This window comes from Elephantulus edwardii, unplaced genomic scaffold (genome assembly GCF_000299155.1).
Source record: "Elephantulus edwardii isolate Elephantulus edwardi_28Jun2011 unplaced genomic scaffold, EleEdw1.0 scaffold00048, whole genome shotgun sequence".
In the NCBI taxonomy this organism is placed as follows: Eukaryota; Metazoa; Chordata; class Mammalia; order Macroscelidea; family Macroscelididae; genus Elephantulus; species Elephantulus edwardii.
The window spans coordinates 4,845,515-4,870,403 of record NW_006399798.1 but is presented as its reverse complement, the minus strand read 5'-3'; the positions used below and the strand labels follow the sequence as shown (position 1 = coordinate 4,870,403).

The window sequence follows — 24,889 nt, the reverse complement described above, 5'->3', positions numbered from 1 at the left end:
CCCTGCGAGCGAGCGCGAGCAGGCAGGCTCACGGCCGACGGTTTGGGGGCGCGCCGCCTCTCGGCCCCCAAAATGTGAGCCAGAGGGCGGAGACGCAGAGACAGCCGGCCAGGCGCCCTCGCCCTCCGGCACCGCGCGCGCTCGCCTCCTTCGCTCCGAGGCCGCAGCCGAGCAGCCAGGCCCGCGCCCGCTTCCGCGCACCCGGCTGGGCCCCGCGCTTCGTAGCCCTGACACGGCTGGCCCGGGACAGTTCGCCCGGCCTCGCCCGCGGCTCGTTGGCCGTCAAGTTTGCACGATGATCACGGTCAACCCTGAAGGGAAGATAATGGTCAGAAGATGCCTGGTTACCCTGAGACCCTTCCGGTAAAGTTCTCCCCAGGGGGCGTGGGGAGGTCAGTCCCCCTGGGGCGCAGGGTCAGGATGATCGAGGTCAGTCCCTCGAGGTTGCACATCCTGGGGGCAAAGTGGCGACTTGACTTGTTCTGCACCTAAGGGGCGATGATAGCCAGCCGGGCCGGGGCTGGGCAGTGGATGGAGTCAGGGACTCAGATCTGGGCGGGGAGAGGCGTGTGGTTCTGGGAATCTGTTCTGAGTTGGTCGAGGTTGGAGAATAAGCGTGGACCTGAGTTGTGAACATGGTCCAGGAGGTCGTCCTGGCCACCGCACCCTCCTCTCCCACCCCAGATGGCCCTACTGGGTGACCAATTTCATGCCTGACGCCCGTGGTCAACCTCCATCAGTACATTTTCCTTTTAGGGCCCCAAGACTGTCCCTAATGGGAGGGCCCTTGTGACTGAGACAGGGTTCCTCTGCTGCAGGTCCACCCCTCTGTTGGAGATGGAGGGACAGCAGAGCCAGGGAGGGGCGCCCTGAGAGGCAGAGACCCCCAGCCCTGGCCTACAGGGAGAGTCTTCTCTCAGGACTCCTGGGCCCCATTTCTCATAGACCAGTGGAGTCTGGTTCGCGGAGGGGAGCTGGGGAGGGGCGATTGTTGCCCAGAACTAGTGATGGCTGGATTCTGGACTCTGGACAGGGGGGTCCTGGGAGGAAGAGAGCCCTTGGGACAGAGGAGAGGACCAGGCCTGAGCTCCTTCCGGTCCTCACTCACCTGTGCCCCAGGTCTTTCCCAGGGTCCAGCCATTTCTACTCCCTCTCCTCTAGACCTGGGGTGTGGTACATGGTTTACTCGCCCCACCTGCTTTTCCTTAGCTGTGGCCAGCTGAGAAGGCAGTTTCAGGGAACTGCAGGATTGGACTTGGTTCAGGTTGTGGCAGGACAAGAGGGGACAGCAGAGCCCTGGGGTGTAAAGTTGCCATCAGAAGTGGCTCTATGTGGACCTCTGGAAAGCGCTTTGCAACTCCCCCCACCCCCCTGCTCCAAGGGAGTCTTGGATCCCTGGCCTGCAGGGGCAGCTGAGAGGGACCTCACCAGTCCCCTCTGGGTCCTCAGCACTCTCCATCCATCCGGGGCCACACTGACCTGTGCTGCTCCCGAGGGAGGATTCCCTGGACTCGCTGACGGGTACCATGGACAGCTCCCGGCCCTTCCTCCTGCCTCCTCTGGCCTTGTCTCTGAAGGCAGGACTGAGGTGGGGTTGCCCAGACCCCCTCCCCACAGGTTCTGTAGTCCTGTAGCATCGCTTCTGGGTCTCCCCAGACTGTCCAGAGCTCCACAGGGGCCACTGAATGCCTCTGTGTCCTGGTCTATTTAGACATCAGACCAGGTCCAATCACACCCCAGCTCCTCCATCCTCCATAGCCGGCTGGGAAACTGTGGTTTCTTTGGCAGTGGGTGCTTTTGCAGTGTTGCTCAATGGGCAGATAGATCGATTGAACCATTTTAGCTGTGTCCTGTCAGTGTCCCCCCATCCCTTTGAGTTTCTGGGGACTGTGAACCCCAAGACTGGGTCTAGCTTAAAGAGTCACATTTGGAGTAGTGAAGGCATTTAGAGTTAAAGGGTGCTGGGTGAGAGAAATGGACAGATGACCAGGCCCCTAGCAGGCCTTTGGATCCCAATGGTGCAGCTCCCCATCTGTGAATACAGCCCCACAGCTGGCGAGGGGATGAGGGAGAGACCCAGACTGAGAGTGTTCTGTCCTGTCCTCAGATGCTCTCTCTGGGTGTGTGGCCACCCCTTCCTCCCTCCTATTGCCTTGATACTCACCTGACTTCGTCTTGGGGGTCCTGGAGCCCAGTCCCAGTTTTGCTGGAATTCAGCGCAGGGGTCCCTGGGAGGAACTCTCCTAAACCCACACACTGGACTCACTGCCATGGAGCCCGTTCTGGCTCGTAGCAACCCTGCAGGACAGCAAAACTGCCTCGGAGCATCTCTAAATTGGAGATCTTCCTGGAAGCAGACGGCAGCTCTTTCTCTGTGGAGTGGCTGGTGGGTTCAAACCACCAACCTTTCTGTTAGCAGATGAGCATGTTAGCCCTGCATTACCAAGGCTGTCATCCCATCCTGCTAAGGTGTCTGTCTGTCCTCTTCTTGCCAGCTAAGCACTCACCCATGAGAGGCCATGGCCCCAGTGGGGAGCCCAGAGTCCCCTACCCTACACTGCCGTGGGGTTCTGTCCTTTCTCTGATGTAATTTCTAAAGCTCCCTTTAAATATGGGTTGGGAATTTTGTTGTGCTTTTATTTTCTTCTGCAATTATGTGTTTTCTTTAATGGACCAAATTTTAATTAAATACTGCTCTGCCAGTTTCAAATAATGAAGATGAAAATGCATAAAGCAAGCTTTGTGTAAAAACACAAACAAGCGTGGGGGTTAATGTGGAGATGGAGGGCTCCTCCCAGGCGAACTGGCCTGAGGAAGATGGGGTCCCTCCACCACTGGCAGAGAGTGGGGGCTCCTCCCCTCTGCCTCTGTCAGCTCATCAAGACCTCCGAGAGACTCAGGGTCCTAGAACAGCCGCCACTTTTCGCCCCTTCCAGGCTGCACTGGTGAACTCCATTTTCCTGGTTGGGCCATGATCTTGTTTTAAAGCACTTGAAGCCAGGTCTGGTTTTAAACATACTGTGGGTTTATTCTCTACTGTCTCCTGGGGGCTCCCCCAGTGCCTAGTATCTGGTAACTAGTAAATTTGTGACTGGAACTAGTAACTAGGAGCTCAGAAACTAGGTGTGCAAAGAGTGAGCCCGAGTCCACTGACCAGCTCTCCTGCCCAGCTGACAGGATATGAACGCATACACACGCATGCACACGCACATGCTACACCTCTGTGCATAGGTGGGGCTGGCTTGCTCTGACCAGCCAGGGGTGCATGTTGGCACCCTCCTGCGTGCCCAGCTCCTGGAGTTCCTACATGTGCTAGTGATGGGGGTCATGGTCCTTGAGGGGAAACCCCCAGAGCTCAGATCAGGGGGTACTCACGTGAGCCTGTGGGCATCGCAGCCATAAGCCTGTGTGCACAGTGGCCTAGGTGGCTAAGAGGCTCCAGATGAGTCTTGTCTGACAGTCACCTGCCCTCTGGCTGGCGTCACACCCTGCTGCTTCCATCTCCAGCAGTGGTTCTGAGACGTGAGCCTACGTGGGAATCACCTGGAAGACTTGTCAAGCCACAGATCTCTTCCCCACGGCTAGAGTGTCAGGGACGGGGTCTGAATGCGCGTTTGTAGTAGGTTCCCAGGCGATGTTGGTGATGCTGGCCTGGGGACCACTCTGAGAAATATGGCTTTTTAAAGAGCCAGGCTCTGTCTAGCTTCACACCACACCTAAATATGAGCATGGGTTTTTCTTTCATGGTTTGTGGCCTATTTATTTCTGTTGATTTCTTTACTATGGTGATGGGAGACTCCTGAGCCTAGCTTAGCCAAGCTCTAGTCTTTCATTTTTCCATCTATCCATCCATTATCCATCCATCCATCCATCCATCCTCCATCCACCCATCCATCCATCCATCCATCCATCCATCTATCCATCCATCCATCCATCCACTCATCCATCCATCCATCCATCCATCCATCCATCCATCTATCCATCCATCCATCCATCCACTCATCCATCCATCCATCCATCATCCATCCATCCATCCATCATCCATCCATCCATCCATCCATCCATCCATCCATCCATCCACCTATCTATTGACTCAGCATCCATTCATCCACCTCTCATCTACTTTCCACTCCGCTCTCCCTTTCTAAGTGCTTGTAGGACCCTCCTGGATGGAACTGCTTGGGGTACTGTGCACCTGCCCTGCCCGTGACCTGCCCTGTTGCTTCCCTCTCTGCAGGCTTTTTGTCTTGGGCATTGGCTTCTTCACACTCTGCTTCCTGATGACCTCTCTGGGTGGCCAGTTCTCTGCACGGCGCCTGGGGGACTCACCCTTCACCATCCGCACAGAAGGTATCTTGGTGGGGGAAGGGGAGGTGAGGGAGAAACCTTCAAGTCTGGCACTTAGAGACCCTCTGTAAAGGTCTCCATGCCCCATAGGTGGACATGGCCTTAGCCGCGTAGCTCCAAAGTGTGGCCCTGGTCACCAGTTTTCCTCTGGTCAGCATTCTGAGGACAGGGCCTTTGAGCACCTCTGGGTATCAGAAGAGGCTGCCTGTGTAGTTTATTTAGTGGAAGAGGTCTCTGAATGTGGCACCTGCCTCTTTGAAGTACATAGGCCCAGGCTGTGGCCACAACAGAGGGCAGAGCACTGGCCTGGCTCTGGGCTTCTGTGTCTTATCTCCAAGCTCTGGGGATGTGGCCCCCTCTCCTTCATTGTTCCTTGACTACATGGTACTAGCAGGGTTGTGCAGAAAGGTTCAGGAGTTGGACTTCGGCTGGACAGACCTGGGTCTGTAGGTTCATGTTTACTAGCTGTGTGCCTTCGACCTAGTCATAAGATACAAGCACAGTGTGCTCTTCTTCAGAGGTTGGCTGGGATGAGTTAACACATGGAAATCACTGGCATGGTTTTTGGCATGAGTGTGGTGAGCTGGAAAACCCCCCACCCCCAACATTGGCCCTGCCCAGGAAGGGGTAGAGATCCCTGCTCACTGTGCCACAAAACCCCTTGTTTTTTGGTAGAAAGAAAGAGCAGAGGCCTGGAAATTGAGGCAGACGAGGTTCCTGGAAACTGGCTCTTTGCTTTTTATTCTACTCCTCTGGGGTAGACTTTCTCTGAAATCTATCCATTCCAGGGAGTTTTTCACAATGTTATCAAGAATGGATGGATGAATAGGTGAATAAATAAATGAGTGAGTAGATGGATGATGGATGGGTGGTTGATGGATTGATAGGTGAATGAATTATGAATGGATAATGATGAATTGGTGATGTAGATGGGGGATGGATGGATGATGGATGGGTGATAGATATGTACATGGATGATTGATGGGTGATTGATGGGTGGGTGAATGATGAATGGATGATGGATGGATGGATGGATGGATGGATGGATAGATAATGAATGGATGATGGATAAAAAGATGGATGATGGATAGGTGAGAAATGGGTAGATGCTGGATGAAAGGAAGGATGGATGGATGGATGGATGGATGAGTAGTTAGATGGTTGGATGATGGATAGATAATGGATGAAGGATGGATGCATTGTTGGATGGATGGATGGAGGATGGATGAGTGGTTGGATGGATGGATGGATGGATGGATGGGTGGATGGGTGGATGATGGATAGATAATGGATGGAGGATGGATGAGTGGATGGATGCATGGTTGGATGGATGGATGATGATGGATAGATAATGGATTGATGCGTGGTTGGATAGATAGATGGATGGATGATGGATGGAGGACAGATGAGTGGATGGATGCATGGCTGGCTGGCTGGATGATGGGTAGATAATGGATGGAGGATGGATGAGTGGATGGATACATGGTTGGATAGATAGAGGGATGGACGATGGATAGATAATGGATGGATGAGTGGATGGATGTGTGGTTGGATGGATGGATGGATGATGGATGGAGGATGGGTGGATGGATGGAGGATGGATGATGGATGGATGGCTAGATGCATGATGAATGGATGAAATGATGACTAGGTGGACAGGTGGATGGTGGATGTGTAGACGGATAGGTGGCTGGGTGGATAGATGGATAGTTAGGTTCAGCATTCTGATCCCTATGTTCCCAACAATAGCAGACGAGTTGTCCCCTGAGGCGGGTGTCCCCAGGGTACCTAGTCTGATGGATCTGTATCACGTAAGGCATCGTGTCATCGTTAGACTCATCCTTTAGTTCAGCACGTCCTTCTGTGGACTTGGAGAGCTCTGGAGAGTGTGTCCCATTCCATTAGCCTTTCAAGCTGTAGTAGAGTAGTTGATCCCATCGAGGTCCTGAGGGTCACTGTCCTCTCTCTCTGCCCGGTCATCTGCTCTGAAAGTGGGGACAGAAAACCTACCTGTAAGACTTGTGGGGAGATGTTAAGATAGCACGTGAAGGGGTTTGTGCAACATCTCACAAGCAGTGAGTGCTCCTTACGTACCTGACGGATGGGGCCTAGGGAAGAGGACCGAGGAGGCTCCAGGATTCCTGCTTGTTGTCCGAGGGGAAGCCTGAGGTTGTGCGGTGGGATGTGGGGTCCGAGAGGTGAAGGCACCCTTCAGAGCAAGTTACAGAGGGCTCTGGTGGGGAAATCTTGAAGATCATGGGTGGAGATGTTGGGAATGTTGGTGTGAGGAGATGGAGGAGGGAGCATCACATTTAAGCAGCCTGGGTGCCACCACAGATAACGTGGGCTGCGACAAAGGGCTAGAGGAAGTTGGGCTTCCAGAAAAATCTGGAGACCAAGAGAAGGAAGTTGGCTGGGGGCTGGAGAAGAGGGCCTTGTGGCTGTGCTCTTGTTCTGCTCACCTTGAAGGAGCTGGTGGCAGCTCTCGCACCCCCCTGTCTCCTGAGCATCCCGGTGGGCTGTGGGCACTAGTACGGTGGTCTAGTGGGAGTGGTCCCTGCCGCCCTGTTAGCTCTGCCCACTGCTGCTGGGGGGAGGTCACAGATCCAGCCCGGCCCAGACTATGTGTCTCCGAGGTGGGCAGAATGTGGAGGGGAGAGGGCTGCCCAGGTCAGCCCGTTAGACTAGAGAGCGAGTGCTGTGAGTGCACATGCGCGTGCGCGTGCGCGTGAACTTGGACATTTCAGGGAAGGACCCCACGTACAGGCACTCCCGTTTTATCATGCTTGGTCTTTCTACACTCTGCAAACACTGCATTTTTTAGAAACAAATGAAAAGTTTGTGACATCTTGCGTGAAGTCAGTCTCTCTGTTGGTGCCATTTCCTGTCTCTGTGCCACATTTTGGTAATTGTCACGATATTACAAGTGTTTTAATCATGCTTGAGTACACTTTTATTTTTTTTCAGAGGAGTAGAAGAAACTTCTAGGGGGGAGACTGCTACGCTGGGGGCAGGGAGAACTCGCCAACGATTTGGAGAGAAAGCGTTCGTTTAAATGCCTGTTCTGGCAGCTTCTGCCCATGTCTTCCTTGCTTCTCATCTCTGGAAACCTCCGGAGTGGGTTCCATCTGTACATAAACCTTCTCATAGAAGGTTTTTTTGTTAGAGCTCTTCTACCGTGATTGTCCTTTTGTGACTGGTGACATCACCCAGCATGTATTGTATTGTATTGTTTGTTTGTTTTAAAATTTTATTGTATTATATTTTGTGTGTGTACCGTCAAATCAGATCTGGCTGGTACAGGAGGAGATTGTCCCTCCTTCTCCAGCAGAGCATCTGGTGGATTCGAACCGTGCACCTCTTGGATTGCAGTGCAGCTTCTTGCTTGCTACTCAGCATGTATTGTAGTTTCCATGTTGTGTGTGCTTCACAAATTCTCAATCATTTTTGGTGACGCACGACACTTCACCGTGCGAGTGCACCGGTCTCCCTAGCCATTCATCCACTGATGGGCACGTGAGCTCTCACTTAATATCCAGAACACCAAACCCCAAGCCCAACCCTGCTGTCGCTGAGTTGGTTCTCATGCATTACAGCCTTCCCTTGGGAAGGACTGGAAATCTCATGAGAGGAGACCCATCTTTCTCCCTTGGAACAGATTGTGGATTAGAACTGCTAACCTTTTAGTTAGGGAGCTCTGGTGGTTTAGTGGTAAGAAGTTGTACGGCCAACCCAAAGGTGTGCAGTTTGAATCCACCAACTGCTCCACAGGAGAAAGATGGGAAATCTCCTGTGCATTCATTGCCTCTGAAAACCCACTGGAGTGTCAGCTGTGAGTCATTTCTGACTCGATGGCACAACAACAATAACACCCACCACCGGTTAGCAGACCAGCGTGTAACACCCGGCGTCACCAAATCCCCTTTAATAGACCATGTAAGCATCAATTTAGACCTTACTATGACATGAGGTTTGTCGGGCAGTCTGGAACGGAGACACAGTGCTGTACCACCCGGCACCTCCATGCAGACTGGACGTCCATGTCACAGGTCAAAGAACAGAACAGTCAGCCCCCCAAAGGCTCCTCGGGCCTCCCTCCAGCCACCGGTCCCCAAGGGCTGCACCCACCTTGGCCTCTGACAGCACAGACGACATCCACCTTTTTAAAAATTTCTAGCGGAGTCTGTCAGTGGACTGACTTCACTGTCTTCCGTCTTGGGGTGAGGCATGTGGCTGCAGACACCCTTGCTCCTTCACTGGGGGATGTTCTCCTGGGTCACGTTCATTTCCCTAGGTGATGTCCCCCTGGGTGACATTCCACTGTGTGACTCCGTTTTGGTGCATGTGACATTCCTGTGATATCGTATGTGATGTGCTGCTGGTGACACTCAGGTGGTTTCTGGTGTGAGACTTGGGTGGATGGTCCAGCCGTGAACCTTTTATCTCCCTGCTGTCCACTGTGACTCATGGTGATCCCGCAGGATAGAGAAGAGCTGCCCAAGGCTACGAGGCCTGTCCCCGGAGAAGGACATCATGCTTGGTCAAGGTGCAGAGACAAAGGGGAAAACCCTTACCGAGATGGACTGACCCAGTGGCTGCTGCGGCAGGCTCTGACAGAGTGGCTGGTGTGAGACTGGCCCCCGATGGCCAGTGTGCCCTCTTGTCCACGTGGCCACTGTGAGTCCAGTGGACTCACGGGCACCTGGCAGTACGACAGTGAGCATGGAAGCAGATTGCTGCGTCTTCCTCCTGTAGTGCGGCTGGTGGGTTCAAACCCCGGCCTGTGCAGTTAGCAGCCCAGCATGCTGTTTGAATCCATCTCATTGGGGGTCTTCCTCTTTTTTTTACTGACCATCTGTCTTTCAAGCATGATGTCCCTCTCCAAGTTGGAAGCATATTCCTTGTTCCACTTAATTGTGTTCTCTCTGTGGCAGGCCTGGGTGGAGTCTCGCTCGAGTCTGCCCTGACCCCAGAAAAGTCCCCATATGTGCTTTCTGCGGGACCACCCCAGCGCCATGGCGGGAGGGGGCAATCCTTGGAGAGTCTCCTGGCAGGATCTCGATCTTCAGCCCACACTGTAAACTCCTCTGTGGGCCCGAGTCCTTGCCTGGGTCTCTGGAGGCTAGCAGGCGAATAGTCAGTGCTCTATACATATGTGGTGGATGTGCTGGGGTTGACACAGGAGCCCTACAGAGAAGGATGCTGGGACGGGGACCGAGGGGGCATCTGGGTTCCTCCATGAAGGAAGGGTGGAGGCTGGGGGTAGAGGTGCTTGGGTTGCACATGATGGTGTCTTTCAGGGGAAGTCTCTGGAGTGGCCGGGGGAGGGGAGATGGTGTAAGTCAAAAGCAACTTCATTTTTGAGAGATGAGGGTGGGCGACAAGGGCTGGAACACGGGCTGGACTGGCCTCAAAGCTCCTGGGTTCTCAGCGACTCTGGCTTTGTCCCTTCTCCTCCACTCAGCCATGCTTCCTTCTCCCGGCACTCAGTGCCCAGCCCCAGGGTCTTGACTATTGACTTGAAGAAAAGACCAAAACCAGCAATGCAGAAGAGATGCACTGACTCGACCCTGTTGTTGGGGGCCCCCAAGCAAGCGCCGACTCACAGTCCCCCTGTCAACAAGAGAGTGAAGTGATGCCCGTCCTGGGCCAGCTTCACATCCACTCACAAGTCCACCCAGCAGAAATGCTGACCCAAAGCGCAGGCCAGAAGCCCCCTGAAAGGCCCAGGGAAGGTCTTTTGATGTGGCCTCACCCCAGTCTCTCATCCCACTTTCTGCCTTTACCATGTGTGCCTGCCTTTTCTGGGGTGAACTTGCATCTGTCCTAATGACAGGAGGGACCATGGCGTGACCCTGACCCAGGCCTTGCCAGCATTGCACAGCCCTCCTGGAACGTGTTGTTTGTTCCCTTTCTGTCTTGTCTTGAAGGAGTCGAGGTGACAGGCTGGCTGTGGAAAGGTTTGTGGGCACATGTGTTTGCCTTCCTAGACCCTTGGATTCTCCAGGATTCAAACCTGGAGAGGAATATTGCCTAGCTCTGGGTCATTTCTGTCCCTGGCCCTCAGCACTAAGGGGTTCTGGAGCTTTTGTTGGGGACAGCGTGGCTGATGGGCCAGGGCCGAGTGGCCGGAGAGGGGCTTCCACGGTAAAGGTGCACATGACCCAAGCCGTGATGCTTCCGACTGTGTGAAAGTTGGGACATGAACAAGGAAGCCTGGAGAAGGATTAGCGCCTTTGAACTGTGTGGCTGAGGAAGACTATTGACGATGCCGCGGGCTCCCAAAAGCACAAACAGATCTGCCTCCGGAGTGCAGCCAGCGTGAGGCCAGGCTGGCTCATCCGCTCTGGATGTGCCGTCAGGACGGACCAGCTCCTGGAGAAGGACATCGTGCTTGGAAAAGTCGAGGGTCAGAGAAAGAGCGGAAGACCTGCAGTGAAATGGGCTCACCCGGTGACTGCAGGGTCGGCGTGAACTCGGTGAGATGGGCTGATCCGGCGACTGCAGGGTTGGGCTGGAGCTCCGGCTGTGAGGTTGAGGCTGGCGCGGGATTTCGCTCTGCCATCCACAGGAAGGATTGCAGTACATTGGAGCCAACTTGATGGCATCAAGCAGCAGGCGTCCAGTGCCTGGTCTGGCCACTTGACCTCTCAGGAGCCCTGAGCTCAGGGTGTCGGCGGGATGCTCGGGGTGTCTGCAGTATGCCTGAGGTGTCTGTGAGATGCCCAGAGTGTCTGCGGGATGCCCGGGGTGTCTGTGGCATGCCTGAGGTGTCTGCGGGATGCCCAGAGTGTCTGTGGGATGCCTGGGGTGTCTGCGGGATGCCCGGGGTGTCTGCGGGATGCCCAGGGTGTCTGCGGCATGCCTGAGGTGTCTGTGAGATGCTCAGGGGTGTCTGTGGGATGCCCGGGGTGTCTGCAGGATGCCCGGGGTGTTCGCGGGATGCCCAGGGTGTCTGTGGGATGCCTGGGGTGTCTGCGGCATGCCTGGGGTGTCTGCAGGCAGGCAGGCAGATGCTCTCCTTTCTCCAGTCATGGAAAAGCCAAGTGAGCGCTCCATTCTCAAGTGCTGGAGAGGCCCCTCTGTCTGGTGACACAGGGACTTGTGCAATTTCCAGGGGGCTGTGTAAAGGGTGGGGGTAGGCAGGGCCATGAGGGAGACAAAAGCTGAGAGCATCGGGAAGGGGCCCGCAGTCGGTAATAAATGCTGCCCTGTCTGTAACCAGGAGGACCCATTTGTATCTCTCGGCTTCCCGGCTTTCCTTATTTATATGGAAATATGGAGCGGACATGTGAGCTTCTGGGATGGATTGCCGGGGCCTCCTCGCATTAAATCCACTTCAGATAGCCGAGCAAGCGTGGTGGGGGGAGCGGGGCGCCGAAGACGGGAGCTTGTCTGACCAGCGCAGCCCAGCATGGTGGGCTGGCAGAGGGGGTGGTATCCTTGGGGGCTGGATGCCTGGGCAGGGCAAGGCTGCTGCCCTCAGGGACCCCCACCTAGTCCTTCTGTGTGGGCAGGGCATGTATTTGGTGCCCCCTGGAGCTCTTTAAGGGGGGAGAGGCCTGTCCTCTGTGGTCGCTGGACTTTCTGATCTTGTTCCCTACACGACTTCTCTCTAGGGGGCCTAGGTGCCAGGAAGGAGTTGGGAAGAGGGGTCTCGGGGTCTCCATTCCAGTGGGCTGGTCTTACAGAGCCCTGTGGGAGCGGCCTTCTGGACCCTGTGTGTTCCTGTCCTCCCCCCGTGCTTGTTGGAATCATCCCTCATCCACAGGACACAGAAAGCCCCCCCATCTCCGAAGATTCTGGGGGCCCTTAGTCTCCCGTCGGCTCCGGCTCTGTCTCCTGTTTCTGTTGAATTATTTAGCTTGGGTTTTCCTCGCCTGCCCCTTGGGGGACGGGCAGCACTGCACCCCTACATCCGTTTGCTCAAAGCCAGGTCACCCATGAGTGGAGGTACGCAGTTAGGTGGGCTCAGGCCACGCCCACACATCCTCGCTTGCATTCCTGATTCTGGAACCTGTTCCTGCCAGTGGAAGCTCTGGTGACATAGTGGGTTAAGCACTGGGCTACTAAGAGAAAGGTTGGCAGTTTGATCCCATGAACTGCTCTTCGGGAGAAAAAAACGAGGCCATCGGCTTGATCGAGACCATGGCCTTGGAGACCCTGAGGGCAGCCCCGCATCCCATGGCCTCACTGGGAGTCAGAGCTGTGAGCTCGACCTGGTTTTGTGGAGCCGAAAGAGTGGGGGGAGGCCGAGCTCTCTGCTGACGGGTGATTGATCCATGTGCACGCGGGGAGGGCCGAGGGGGCTGGCGAGACTCAGTCAGCGTCATGTAAGGACTTTGAAATTCCTCAATCCTAAGTAATGTTTTTAAAAATATCTCCTCCCCTTTCTGGCTTTGCCCTGGGAGGCCCCTTTGCTGTGCCTGCTCTCAGGATTGGTAGGTGGGGTGTGGGCCCCTTCCTCCTTTTCTACGCCCACTTTCTCCAGAGTGTGGCCCTGTTCTCATGCTGGATCCAGCGGCCCTTTCTATGCATCATGGTCTCTGTCCTCCGATCCCCCCCGCCTGGCTGTGTTGGGAGCTCGGTGTCAGTTCTACCGAGCTGGTATCCCTTCCTGCTCTGGACTTAGGTTCAGCTGGCAGCTCCCAGCCTCTCTGTCTGACCTCGGATGACTCAGCTGTCCAGAAGGTGACTTGAGTGCGAGTGGAGAAGCTGTGTCAGCAGCTGGACCAGGCTTCGCTCCCGAGGAGCTGGGGACCAGCACGGTGGAGATGTCACAAGCAGGCCTGGGGGTGTGAGCCTCTCTGGGTTCCCTTGCTCTGCCTGAGCCCACGTGGAGCAGAGGGGACAAGCTCCAGCCTGCTGCCCCTTCTGCCTCTGTTTCCAGTGGCTTCCAAGCCTGACACCCGCCTGGCGCTGTGACATCAGACTGCAGATGGGGTCTGGTGGTCTTGCCCTGAGCTGGAACACTGAGGCCAAACACAGTAGTGATGTTCCCAGGGTCCAGTAGGAGGTGGATAGCAGAGAGTGGGTAGGCCAGCGCCCACCGCCCCGCATCCAGCCCTGTGTGCCCCTCTGAACCCACTGCCTGCTCTGCCTATTCTCTGTCGAGCAGTGGAAGCCATGGGCACAGGCATCCTTGGCCCTGACGACTCTGACACATGAACCAGACTTCCAGCTCTGCCCTTGAACTTCCTGGCCTGGAAGCATCCTTTGCATCTGACATAGCTTTGCCACTCACTCCGAGAAGTGTCACAGCCCAGCTCCCTCTCCTGAGACAGGGTCTTCCTGAGGCTGGGGGTCCCGTAGTCCGCAGTGGCGGTCATCTCCCTGGCCCACCTTCCCAGGGTCTCTTCTGCGACTCCATCCCCTGGCCTGACCAGTCTGTGAATTTCAGGGCACCTTTGGCTGTACTCACTCTGCCCATCTGTGCTAGGTGGCCAGGGCCTGGCCGACTGGTTTGCATTGAGCTGAGGGGTGTGTGTGCTTCGGGGCTGGGAGCTGGTGGGGGTGGAGTGCCGTGTTTCTTCACCTGACCCTTTTCTTCCCTAGGTCCCCCCTCCCTCGGGCCCTCTACTCACAGTAGAGGGAGGGGTGGTCACCCCACCCCAGGGGCTTGCTCTTGTCAGAGTTGAGTGTGGGGACCTGGCAGGGCCTTGGAGATGTGGACAGGACATGGTTTTCTTCATCCTGGATGGGGTGTATGCTGGGGCCAGGTTGTGGTGAGGGCCTGGAGGCCACGTGGAAGGTGTGGCTTCATTTAATGCTGCTCTGAAGCTTCCCATCTGCGTGGCTTCTGTTAGGAAGTCTCCTCCCCTCTCTGGCATTGCAGCGAAGACTTCAGCGGGGTTTGCTTTGAGAGTGCCCTGCTCCAGCCCCTGCCCCACAGTCCCCTTGGGTAGTCTGTGTCCCATCCTTCCTGCCCTCATCCTCCTCAGCAGTGACTGGGCTCTGAGCCCCTGAGAGCTAAGAACATGGGCTCCCCGGTGCCTCCAGGTCACATGGGAAAGAAGCAACGTTCGTGTTCCTGAGCCTGTGGTCTGCGCCTTTGCTGAGGCCTCGAATGTGAATGTTAGCGGTCTCTCCAGGACAGTCTTGTCAGGGGCTTGGTGTTGGGGGGCCTGAGAGGGCTTGTCCTCTGCAGGGCCCTCCTGCCATCTCCATGGCCTGAGGACTGACAGGGGCCAAAGCAATTAAGAAATTGTATTTATTGTCCCACTTTACAGACCAGAAAACCGAGGCCCCCCTGAGATCACACGGTCCCAGCACTGCTTATAGCTGCAGGGCCAGTGGGGGGCTTCTTCTCCTGCCCCCTCCCCTGCTGTGGCCAGAGGGAAGTTGGGAGGGGACAGGGCCCTGAGCTGACCTCTGCTTTGCCCACAGTGGCCGGCGGTCTGGAGTCCCGGGGCGTGCTCCGCCGGATGAGCGACCTGCTGGAGCTGATGGTGAAACGCATGGACACGCTGGCCAGGCTGGAGAACAGCAGCGAGCTGCACCGGGCAGCCAGCGATGGGCACTTTGCAGGGGACAGGTGAGGGCCCGTCGGGGCAGGCGGCGTGCAGTGTGAGTGAGTGCATTGGGGGCTCCTCACACTCGCTCCCTTTCTTGTTACTCTGGGGAAACATTTAATACAGAGAAAACCTCAGAGCCATACAACCCAGAGCGCCTCTCACAAAATGTTAACATTGTGTCACATCTAAGTCAGCCTTTTGTTTTTTCCTCTGTGTGTGTTTGTGTGTACCGTCAAATCCGATCCGACTGGTACAGGAGGAGATTGCCCCTTCTTCTCCAGCAGAGCATCTGGTAGATTCGAACCACATACCTCTGGGATTGCAGTGCAGCTTCTTGCCACTAGGACACCAGAACATGTGGGTTTTTCCTTTTTAATGACACATCACATATGACACTGATGGGCTTTCTCATTGCATCTCCCTAGAGACAGACGCCTTCCTGACTAGGGATTAACTCCTCCAGTTCATTCTAGACAAACACACTCACTCTCTCTCTCTCTGTAAATATACAAGGCATTTCGGATCAAGAACAGTACGTGTAAAGGCCCTGGGGTAGGAACAAACTTGCAGTGCTGATGGAAATGAACTAATATGACTGTCCGTGTGGCAGAGAGTGGGGAGAGGCAGAGAGGACAGTGGGTCCAGATCTTGGAGGTCTGCCAGCCACATTAAGTAGCTTTTACACACTAGTCTAAGAGTTGGGGGGAGCCCTGGAGTGTTTTAAGGCCAGGAATGAAATCGTTGTTGCTGACATTGCATCCCTGTCTCCCAGACACCCCATGCACAACTGATCCAGTCATTGTGACCAATAGGGTGCTCCTCGGCTGGTTTTCAGAAGTCGGTTGCCAGGTCTTTCGTTCTGGTCTTAGTCTGGACGCTCTGCTGAAACCTGTTCAATCCTGTCAGCACACTAGCCTCTTATTGGCAGATGGGTCGAGGCTAGGAACTGAACCTGAGCCTCCTGCCTACAAGGTGGGACTTTTAGAGAAGACCCTGTGGTGGCTGTGTGATGGGCAGGTGTCTCTGGTGGCTCACCCTGCTGTAACAGACGCCACGGGTGGAGGGCTTTAACGACAGTGTTCTTAGGAAGCTCGCTCGCTCCGGCGTTGGGTGCAAACTGACTCAGAACTGACCTTTCTGCGGCCTGCAGGTTTTCAGAGGCTCCAAATCGCACAGGAGGACATTGCACATCTTTCTTCTCTGGAGCAGCTGGTGGATTTGAACCACCTGCCTTTGGTGGTTCAACTCCTTTTGCACAACTCCTCACCCTCCTGGGCACCAAATTCTGGAGGCCAGTTCTGTCAGTTCTGGAGGGAGGTCCTTGTCTCCTTCCCCTGCGTTCTTGGCACTCCCCATGTCCTCTTAGCCTTCTCTTGTGTCCAGAAGGTCCCAGGTAGTACTGAGATCCCCGCCCCCACAGTGTTAACCAGCCACACCCCGAGAGGACTCCCCTGACACGGAATTGGAGCTGCGATGGAATTAGGGTGTTGCACCCCACCCATAACCTTCTTCCAACTGATTGGCTTATCCGATCGTGGGGGATGGTTATATAATTCCACATGACATCATCACATATTTTTGGGCACATACTTCAGTCCTTGACTGATGGATTAGTGGGGTGGACAGAGGTGAAGCTGCAGGGAGGTGATGGCAGAGACAGAGACGACGCAGAGGTGTCCGCTCCCCAGGTTTCCCGTGGGCACAGGGCCAGCTGCTTTGAGGCCCACGAAGGTCATTTTGTCCAGGTGTGTGTATCTCCTCTGCCCCAACCCCTGCTCTCTCTCAGACCCAGTTCACTTCCTGACTCCGCCCACCCCCACAGCTGCCTCTGCCCTGAACACTGTCCACAGTTCTGTCTGCAGAAAGGGCCGTAGGGCACCGGATCTCCGTGGTCCTCTGATCCAGGTAGCAGAGCTGAGGCTCCAGTGGGCAGTGGCTGCCGTCCTGGGCTGGGGCCCAGACCTTGTCTGAGGCATGGCTGCCAGCATGGTCAGTGTCTCCCCGGTTTCTTCCAGTCCTGGCTGCCCTCCCACCCCGGCCTTTCATCCTCTCCCATGGAAGGCGGCGCCCCTGGTGGGAGCCCTCACAGCACGATCTCAGGAAATAGCTACCATCCATCATGGACCGCAGAGCCGTCAAACCTCACGGACAGAGCCCTGCCTCTCAGGCGCACTGTCAGCAGGCTGCAGGGAGCACGGTGGGCCAGATCAGGGTGTGGGGCGTCCCCTGGCTCATACCTGTCGGAGCTCAAACACGCCCGCCTCCTCCCCACCCTGAACCCAGTTCATCACCCGCAGGTGGGGCTGCACAGGTGAGAGTTAGGACTTCCAGCACTCTCTGTCACCTCTACTTGGGTTCTCTGCTCGGAATGATCTGTGGCTTAAAAAGAACACTCTCACTCTCTCTCTCTGTCTCTCTCCTCCTGCTGTCTCCAAGCTTCTGGGCCTTTCATGCAGGGCTAGTGTCCTCAGAGAAAGCAACACCACCTTTTAGCTTATTGCTCTTCAGTGCTGGGAAGTCTGTTTCCATTCACAGTGACCCTGCTAATGACAGTCAAACACCACAGCATCCTGCCTGTCCTCACGTCCTGCCCAACCACGCCAGGCAGCCATTGTTTCAGGACCTGCCTATCCTCAGCCCTTATGCCCTGCCTGCCCTCCTCCCCCCGCCACCGCAGCCATTGTTTCATTTTTTGCTGACTCTGCTTTCTAGAGCATGATGTCCTTCTCCAGGCACTGACCTCTTCTGAGAACATGTCCAACGCATAGAGACACATCTTGCTTTTCTTGCTTCTAAGGAGTGGTGTGGCTGCACTTGCTCTAGGACCCCTTTGTCCAGCTTCTGGCCGTCCAAAGCGCATCTGGTACACGTAACTCAAACACAGCCGTTCTTCAGCCTTCCTGGCCCAGGTCTTTCCTGCATATGAGGCAATTGGAGAGAGCACAACTGGGTTGGAAGCACCTTAGTCCCCAGGGTGACCTCTTTGCTCTTCAGTACTCTGAAGAGATCTTCTGCAGTAGCTTCGCCTGTCCTTTTTTTTATGAGAATTTTATGATTTTTTTATTTTTATTTTTTTATTAATTTTAATGAAAGTTTAGAGACTTTGAATTTCCATTCATTCATTGTTGCAGTTTTCTCCCTGCCCAACCTCCCCCCGTACACTCTTCTCTTTAAAAAATAAAAGAAAATTTTTTCATTGTTATACAACCCCTCCCCCAAAGTTCACTCCACTATGCAGCCTTCGCTTTGAAAAGTAAAAGAAAAATTATTTCATTGTTAAGTCCACTTCATTATGCAGCCTTCCTTCTGGACTCCTGTCATGACAATAATACCTAATCACATATCCCTTTTAAACAGTTCTCTCCCTCATCTGTTTCAATGCAGTATACATTATTGAACCCATCTTTCTAAGTCTCCCCCCCCAACCCTGATGTCAGTCCCATTTTGCAACAGTGGCACTATGCAGTATTTGTCCTTTTGTGACTGAGATATTTCATTCAGCATAAGGTCCTCCACGGTCACCCATTTTGTATAATATTCCATAGGTTTCTTGTTTTTCAATGTAGCCTAGTATTCCATTGCGTGAATATACCAGAGCTTCTCTATCCATTCATTTGTTGATGGGCAATTGGGTTGTTTCCAACTCTTTGCTGTTGTGAACAAAGCCACGGTAAACATGGGTGTGCATATATCTGCTTGGGTAGCAGTTATGGTTTCTTCGGGGTATATTCCCAGTAGTGGAATTACTGAGTCAAATGGTACCTCTATTTGCAATTTTTTGAGAAAGTGCCATTCAGCCTTCCATAGTGGTTGCACCATTTTACACTTCCACCAACAGTGAATAAGGGTTCCAGTTTCTCCACATCCTCGCCAGCATTTGTTGCTTGCTGTTCTGTTAAATTTTGCTATTCTGACTGCGGTGAGTTGATATCTCAGTTGTTTTGATTTGCATCTCTCTTAGAGCTAGGGATTTTGAACATTTCTTCATGTGCTTGTTGGCCATGTGAGTGCCTTCTTTGGTGAGTGTCTGTTCATATCCTGTGCCCATTTTTCAGTTAGGTTGTTTATCTTGTGGTGTTGCCTGATTTCTTGCCTGCTGTCCTGTAGGTGTTGGTCTTAGATCCAAATGCAGTGGAACCTTTGATGACATCAGCCTTTCCCCCTTTATCATGGTGGTGCGTCCAGCTGTGAGAAGTTCTGTTCTCTTAGTTGAAGTGTAATCCGTGTTGAAGGCTGGAGGCTTTGATCTTCAGACTGAGTCAGATGCAGTGACCTCCATCCCCGAGGTGGGCAGTCCCCACTGTCCTTTCCCAGAGGACTGCCTGGTGGATGCATACCAAAGGCTAGCAGTGCATAATGCAGTGTGCCACCAGCGCCTTTCCTTAGATGCCAAGGGAAATGCAATTAGGGAAACACCCTGGCTCCCTCATGCTGTGGATCTTAAGCCAAGACTCCTCCCCGCCAGCAGAGGAACTCTGGCAGCATGGTGTGTTATGTGTTGAACTGCTAGGAAGGTCAATGGTTTGAATCCACCGGCTGCTCCAGCAGAGAACATTGAGGCATTCACCTTCCCTAAAAATGGACAGCCAGCCTCGGAAAGCCAGCAGAGGAGCTGACTCGGGCTTAGTGGTCAGTCTTGGGCTGTGTTAATGCCAGTAACTGTGTGTAAGTGTCTGCTGGGCAGTGTCTACGCTGAAGAGTCCAGTTAACGTTATCATTGTGTGCCGTCAAGTCAGAACCGACCCAAAGCTGACCCTCCAGCAGGTTTTCAAAGGCACTTAATTGCATAGGAAGAGACTGCTCAGCTTCTCCTGTGGAGCAGCTGGTGGATTCGAACTGCTTGCTGTTAAGGTTGCAGCACAGCTTGTTACCACTAGGCCACCAGAGCTCCCCGGTTTCATGAGTGGGTGGAACAGATGTAAAGCAGAAGCTGGGACTGTACTCTGTCCTGGAGTTTATAGCCCGCCTGGGGAGAGGGACTGTTCCCCTGCCCTGTGTCCAGCTAGAGAATTATTCCGGCCAGGTCACTCCAGGCCTTGCTCCTGGCCCAGAGCCTGCAGGCAGTAGGCTAGAATACACCTGTGGGGAGAGGGCAGACCTCCGTCTCTGAGCCTCAGTTTCCCCACCTGTAATGGTAGTGGAGGGAGGGACCGCTTGGCCCTGTATCCAGGATTTAACTAACTTATTGCCGGTAAGTTGGAACTGACTCGAAGCTCAGCTTCCTCCGGGTTTTCAGAGGCTGTTAAAGTACATGGGAGGAGATGCCCATCCTTCCTCCATGAGCAGCTGGTGACTGCAGATTGACCGCTTTGGGAAGCACAGTTCCCCACTCTGTGGGCCCCCAGACCTCTCCAGAATTGACGAAGGCTTGTTTCCCTTCTCACTGCAGGAGGTACAAAGAGTGGGGAGACTGGGCACTTGAGAGGGTGGGTGGGCGTCTGGAATCCAGAGGGTCTTAGGGAAGTTGGGGTGGGGACACTTTGACAAGATATGCAGAGCCTGGCAGAGAGACTGGAGAACCCCCTGCAAAGACCGGCCAGAATGAAAACCCATCTAAGACCAAGGCCTCTGCTTTGGGGGAGAGGCAGCAGAGGCTGTGCAGCCGGGGGACCTGGGGAGTGAAGGGGAGTGGTGGGGACCAGCCCCAAACCTTGGTGGCTCATAATACCTACTCTGAAGGCTGTGGGCCCCACATTATGTCTCCTGGGCTGCAGCCCTGGGACCCAGTCTGCATTACCCCCCACCTCCCACCTGAACGCCCAGGAGATGGCTGGATGCAGAGGACCTGGCACCCTGAGTCCCTTCTCTGCAGTACCCCATGTCCACGGTTCAGACTGCAGCCTTGGTATCGTCCTGGGCCTTTCTTGCCCTCTTAACGCCCACTGTGGTCATTGGACCATCTGTCTTTCCACTTTTGGAAAGTGCCCACGTCCACCCACATCCTCTCATAACTGCCGCTGCTCTTCTGCTCCCCCTCCCCCATATGTTTCCAGTTCATCAACCAACTCAGCAACCTGAGGAACTTTTAAAAACATGGGGTACAGCAGGCTTGTTCCCCTTCCTGCAGGCTCCCCCAGCCCCAGCCCCTTAGGAAACCTGCCATCTCTCAGCTTCCTCCCAGCTGTCTTCCCATCTGCAGTGTTGCAATGGTTAAAATGCTTGACTTCCACCCAAAAGGTCGTTAGTTCAAACCCAGTGTCCAGTCCAGGGTAGACAGATGATGCCGTATGCTCCTGTAAAGAGTGCAGACTTAGGCACTTCTGCTCTGTTCTGCTGGGTCACTGAGGCTGAATCTGTTCAACCACCTTCATCAACCACCACATCTCCCCACCTGCTCCCACTTCCTCCCTGGACTCCTCCCCACTGCCTCTCCCGCCTCGTTCCCAGAACATTGTGTGGCCACAGGGCCTTTGCACTGACTTTTCTCTCTGCCTGGAATGCTTTCTCCCCATAGCTTCCCATCCCCCTGTTGTGGATTCTACTCAGTTGGCACCACCTCCATGAAGCCCTCCAGGTAGCCTAGGTAAGGCCACACCCCACTCTCTCAGACTCACCACTGCCTTTTCTTACACTTGGTGCCCTTTTATGTTTCTTGGTTGCTTGCTGCAGATTCCTGGATTGTACAAATAGTTTGCCCTCTGCTTCTAAGCTAACAACAGCTTATCCCACACAGTAGTATCATGGAAGAAAGGCCTGGCAATCGACTTCTGTTAGGTGGTTGTTACAGCTGTATGGAGTTCATTCCAGCCTGTAGCAATCCTATATAACAGAGTAGAACTTCCATGGGATTTTCTAGAAGGTAATCTTTCTAGAGGGAGCTGTGGTGGCTTAGTGGTAAGGAGTTTCATTGGCAATTCAAAGGCATGTGATTCAAACTCACCAGCTGCTCCTTGAGAGAAAGATAGGCAGTTTCGTACCATGCAGTTAACTGCCTCTGAAAACATGCTGGCGTGGTCAGCTAGGGACAGTTCTGACTCGACGGTACACAACCACCACAGCAACAGTCTTTACGGGGACAGATGGCTAGGTCTGTCCCTCTGTGGAATAGTTGAGAGGTTAGCAGATAAGGACCAATAGGGATCCCCCATCAAGAGTACAGGTAAGAGAACCCCCTGGGGCCGTGCTGGCAGCTCTGCTCCGTCATCAGGAGTCACACAGGAGCCCTCGTGGTACTTAGGCATTGATCTCCCAGCCGGAAGGTCAGAGATTCAAGCCCACCAGCTGCTCTGTGGGAGAAGGAGGAGGTAGGGTTCAATACAGATTTGCAGACTCGGAACCTGCACGATTCTGTTCTGCGCTGGAGCCTTGCTCTGAAGGGGCGTCTTCTCAGCGGCAGTGGGCTGTGAGCCAAAACCAACCCCAACAAGTGTGTTTTCTGATTCTTTTTCTTTTTTGATTGTAAATATTTGGAGGAAGGGAAGGAGGGCTGAGAAAGAGAGGAAGGCAGGGCAGGTGGTGGGGACCATGCAGGAAAGGCGGAGGTCGGAAAGAGAGGAAGCCCCTCATTGAGTGGATGGACACAGCGGCTGTCACAGTGGTCGTGGGCACAGCAGAGATGCTGAGAATGGCCAGGGTGGGACGGGGTCACCATGAGTCACAGTGAGTCCTCAGTATAACAGCAACAGCTAGGAAATGCACATCCATCCAGGTGTGAAGGGAGAGGGAGGGGTGTGTTTCTGCAAACTCCCCCCATTGGTGAGCTGAGCAAGCTGCGGGAGGCAGGTTCCAGCTCTTTGTGGAGGGGTGAGGGGGTGTGGGCCCCAGGGGCCGGGAACCTCAGCTGTCCTCACATTATCAACCTGGTCATTTCTCCCCCGGGAATCCATGTGCAGACAAGGATCTTCACTCTCCACACAGCTTCACAAGCATCACGGGCCTGTGGTCTTACTGACAGTGTCAGGGGGTTGACCAGCGCTTTACCTGTCCGCAGCGAGGGACTAACCGGGATTTTGTGCAGCTGTTAAACAGGCCGATTTGTGGGGCAACTCTAGATTTTAATGCTAAGAGAAAAGGTATAAATGACAAGTGATGTTATTATATGCGGTGTTGTGATACAATGAACAGGGTGTAGAAAAGAAGGCGGGGTGGGGGTGGGGTGGGCACCAGAGCTGCTGCCCCTGGGTAATGAGATGAGTTTGGGGATTTCCCCCCATATAGTGGGGCAGGGGAAGAAAATCTTACTTTATTTAAAAACTCAGGAATGCTTTTCTAGTCCCCCTGCAAGAAATGAAACTTGTCAACTTTGAGCCCAAAGTCGATTTAAACAGTTTTGCTAAAATTGCTGTGTGTTTCCTGTACCCCTCAAGCTTACACACAGACCCCCCTGGGGGAAGACTCCCCACACACAATGCCCCACCCCACGTTCATCACTGCCTGTGCACAGAAGTGGGGAGGAACAGCTGAGAAAATAGAGTCATATAGGAATAAATAAATATGGTCTCAAGATAAAAAACCAAAGTCAGCACTGGGGGCACCCACTCAGAGCCGTGCTGTCAGATAGAGCTTCTGAGGGTGGGATCTCTGTAGAAGCAGATGGCTGCCTCTTTCGCCTTCGGAAGGACTCATGGTTTGAACTTTGTACCTTTTAGTTAGCAGTCACTCATTTAACCATTAGGCCGTGGAGCCAGAGCCAAATTACCACTTACCCTCCGCTGATCCCCGAGGCTGTGCTCTGCGTGGGATGCGATGGGCCTTCTTTCTCCCTCGGAATCACTGGGGAACGGGAATACCCGAGCGGCACGTTTTGGGCTTGGCAGGCCTCGTGGACTGTGCCCGGAGCACCCCTAATGTGCCACTGTTTTCGGGTCAGAACCGACCCGAGGCTGGCCTCCAGCGGGTTTTCACAGACAGTTAACCTCACAGGAGGAGACGGCCTGGCCTCTGGTGGAGCAGCTGGTGGGTTCACACCATGTACCTTTGGGACTGGAGCAGAGCTTCTTACCACTAGGCCACCAGAGCCCCCCATTGTGCCTCCCAGAACCCTAACTATAAACCAGGACAGGACTGAATGCTCTCGAGTCCGTTCTGACCACGACCCCGCGTCGGGCTTGCGACGCTGGAAATACGGAACAGACCACATCTTTCTCCCTTGGAGCTCCTTGTTGATTTGAACCGGTGGACTTTGAATTAGCAGTCTGGTGGGCTGTGCTGTGCACCACCAGTCCCTTGGACAGGACCGGGCAGGGCTCAGAGCCGCCGTTCACTGGGTGGCTGTGAGTGGCAGTCGGTTCAATGGCACCAAACCAGCAGCACTCACTCGCAGCCACGACCCCTGGGGTGTCCAAGGCTGTAACTCTCCACAGGAGAGAGCCTGTCCTTCCTGACGAGCCACGGGGGGTTTGACCTGCAGACCATTCTGATGAGCAGCTAAACGTGTACTAGACAATGCCAGGCTTCTTAAAATGCTGCGTTGTCGTGAGAGTAGCGGTCAGGGCAAACCTCTGCACCCCCGGGCTCCTGGTTTCCGTGGGGTGCCTTTGCTTCCCTTGCTCTGCTCGGTTTGAGGCCCCGAGCATCTCTAGGGCGTTGGGTGGGCGTCAGGCAGGGGCTGCAGTGCAGGGGAACAGTGACTGGGAACCAGGGCTTCTGTGTCTCATGGGGGGTATGAGAGGCACAGAATCCGCCTCCCACGTCCTCTAGCCTCTGGCCACCTTGGTGTAGCTGCGCCTCGGTTCCTGGCACCTTCGTGTGTTTCTGTGCTGTGACAGAAAGCGGTCGGTTTCATAACAAAATAACTCCCAACACGCACGCTGGCCAGCTGTGGGGAGATCGATGCCGTGTTAATTGAATGCAGCCCTCATCAATCACAGGCCGGCGGGACGAGTCAGAATTAAGTCTCCGCTCTGAGCTCTGAGCTCTGAGGGGTGAGGCTGAGGAGTTATTGTCTCAAGGTGGGTGCAAGGACAAGCTTGGGGCAAATCCTGAAGGGAGTTGATGTCCAAAACCCTCAGTCCAAGACAGTACTGACCAGCCCAGAGGAGCTGGCTCCCTCTCTGGCCCTGGCCCTGACTAGAAAGGAGCAGAAGGAC

The 24,889-nt window shown here is 54.4% G+C and overlaps 1 protein-coding gene across 2 annotated transcripts in view; it reads left to right on the top strand.

The window, feature by feature from the left end:
- The first annotated feature begins 295 nt into the window (after nucleotides 1–295).
- Nucleotides 296–24,889, top strand: part of MGAT5B (mannosyl (alpha-1,6-)-glycoprotein beta-1,6-N-acetyl-glucosaminyltransferase, isozyme B) — a 76,001-nt gene continuing 51,407 nt past the window's right edge. For both annotated transcript variants that reach the window (XM_006886178.1, XM_006886179.1), the window contains exons 1-3: nucleotides 296–363; nucleotides 4,238–4,350; nucleotides 14,734–14,881. In XM_006886178.1, the coding sequence (XP_006886240.1) occupies nucleotides 296–363; nucleotides 4,238–4,350; nucleotides 14,734–14,881 (329 nt within the window). The remainder of the gene's footprint in view (nucleotides 364–4,237; nucleotides 4,351–14,733; nucleotides 14,882–24,889) is intronic.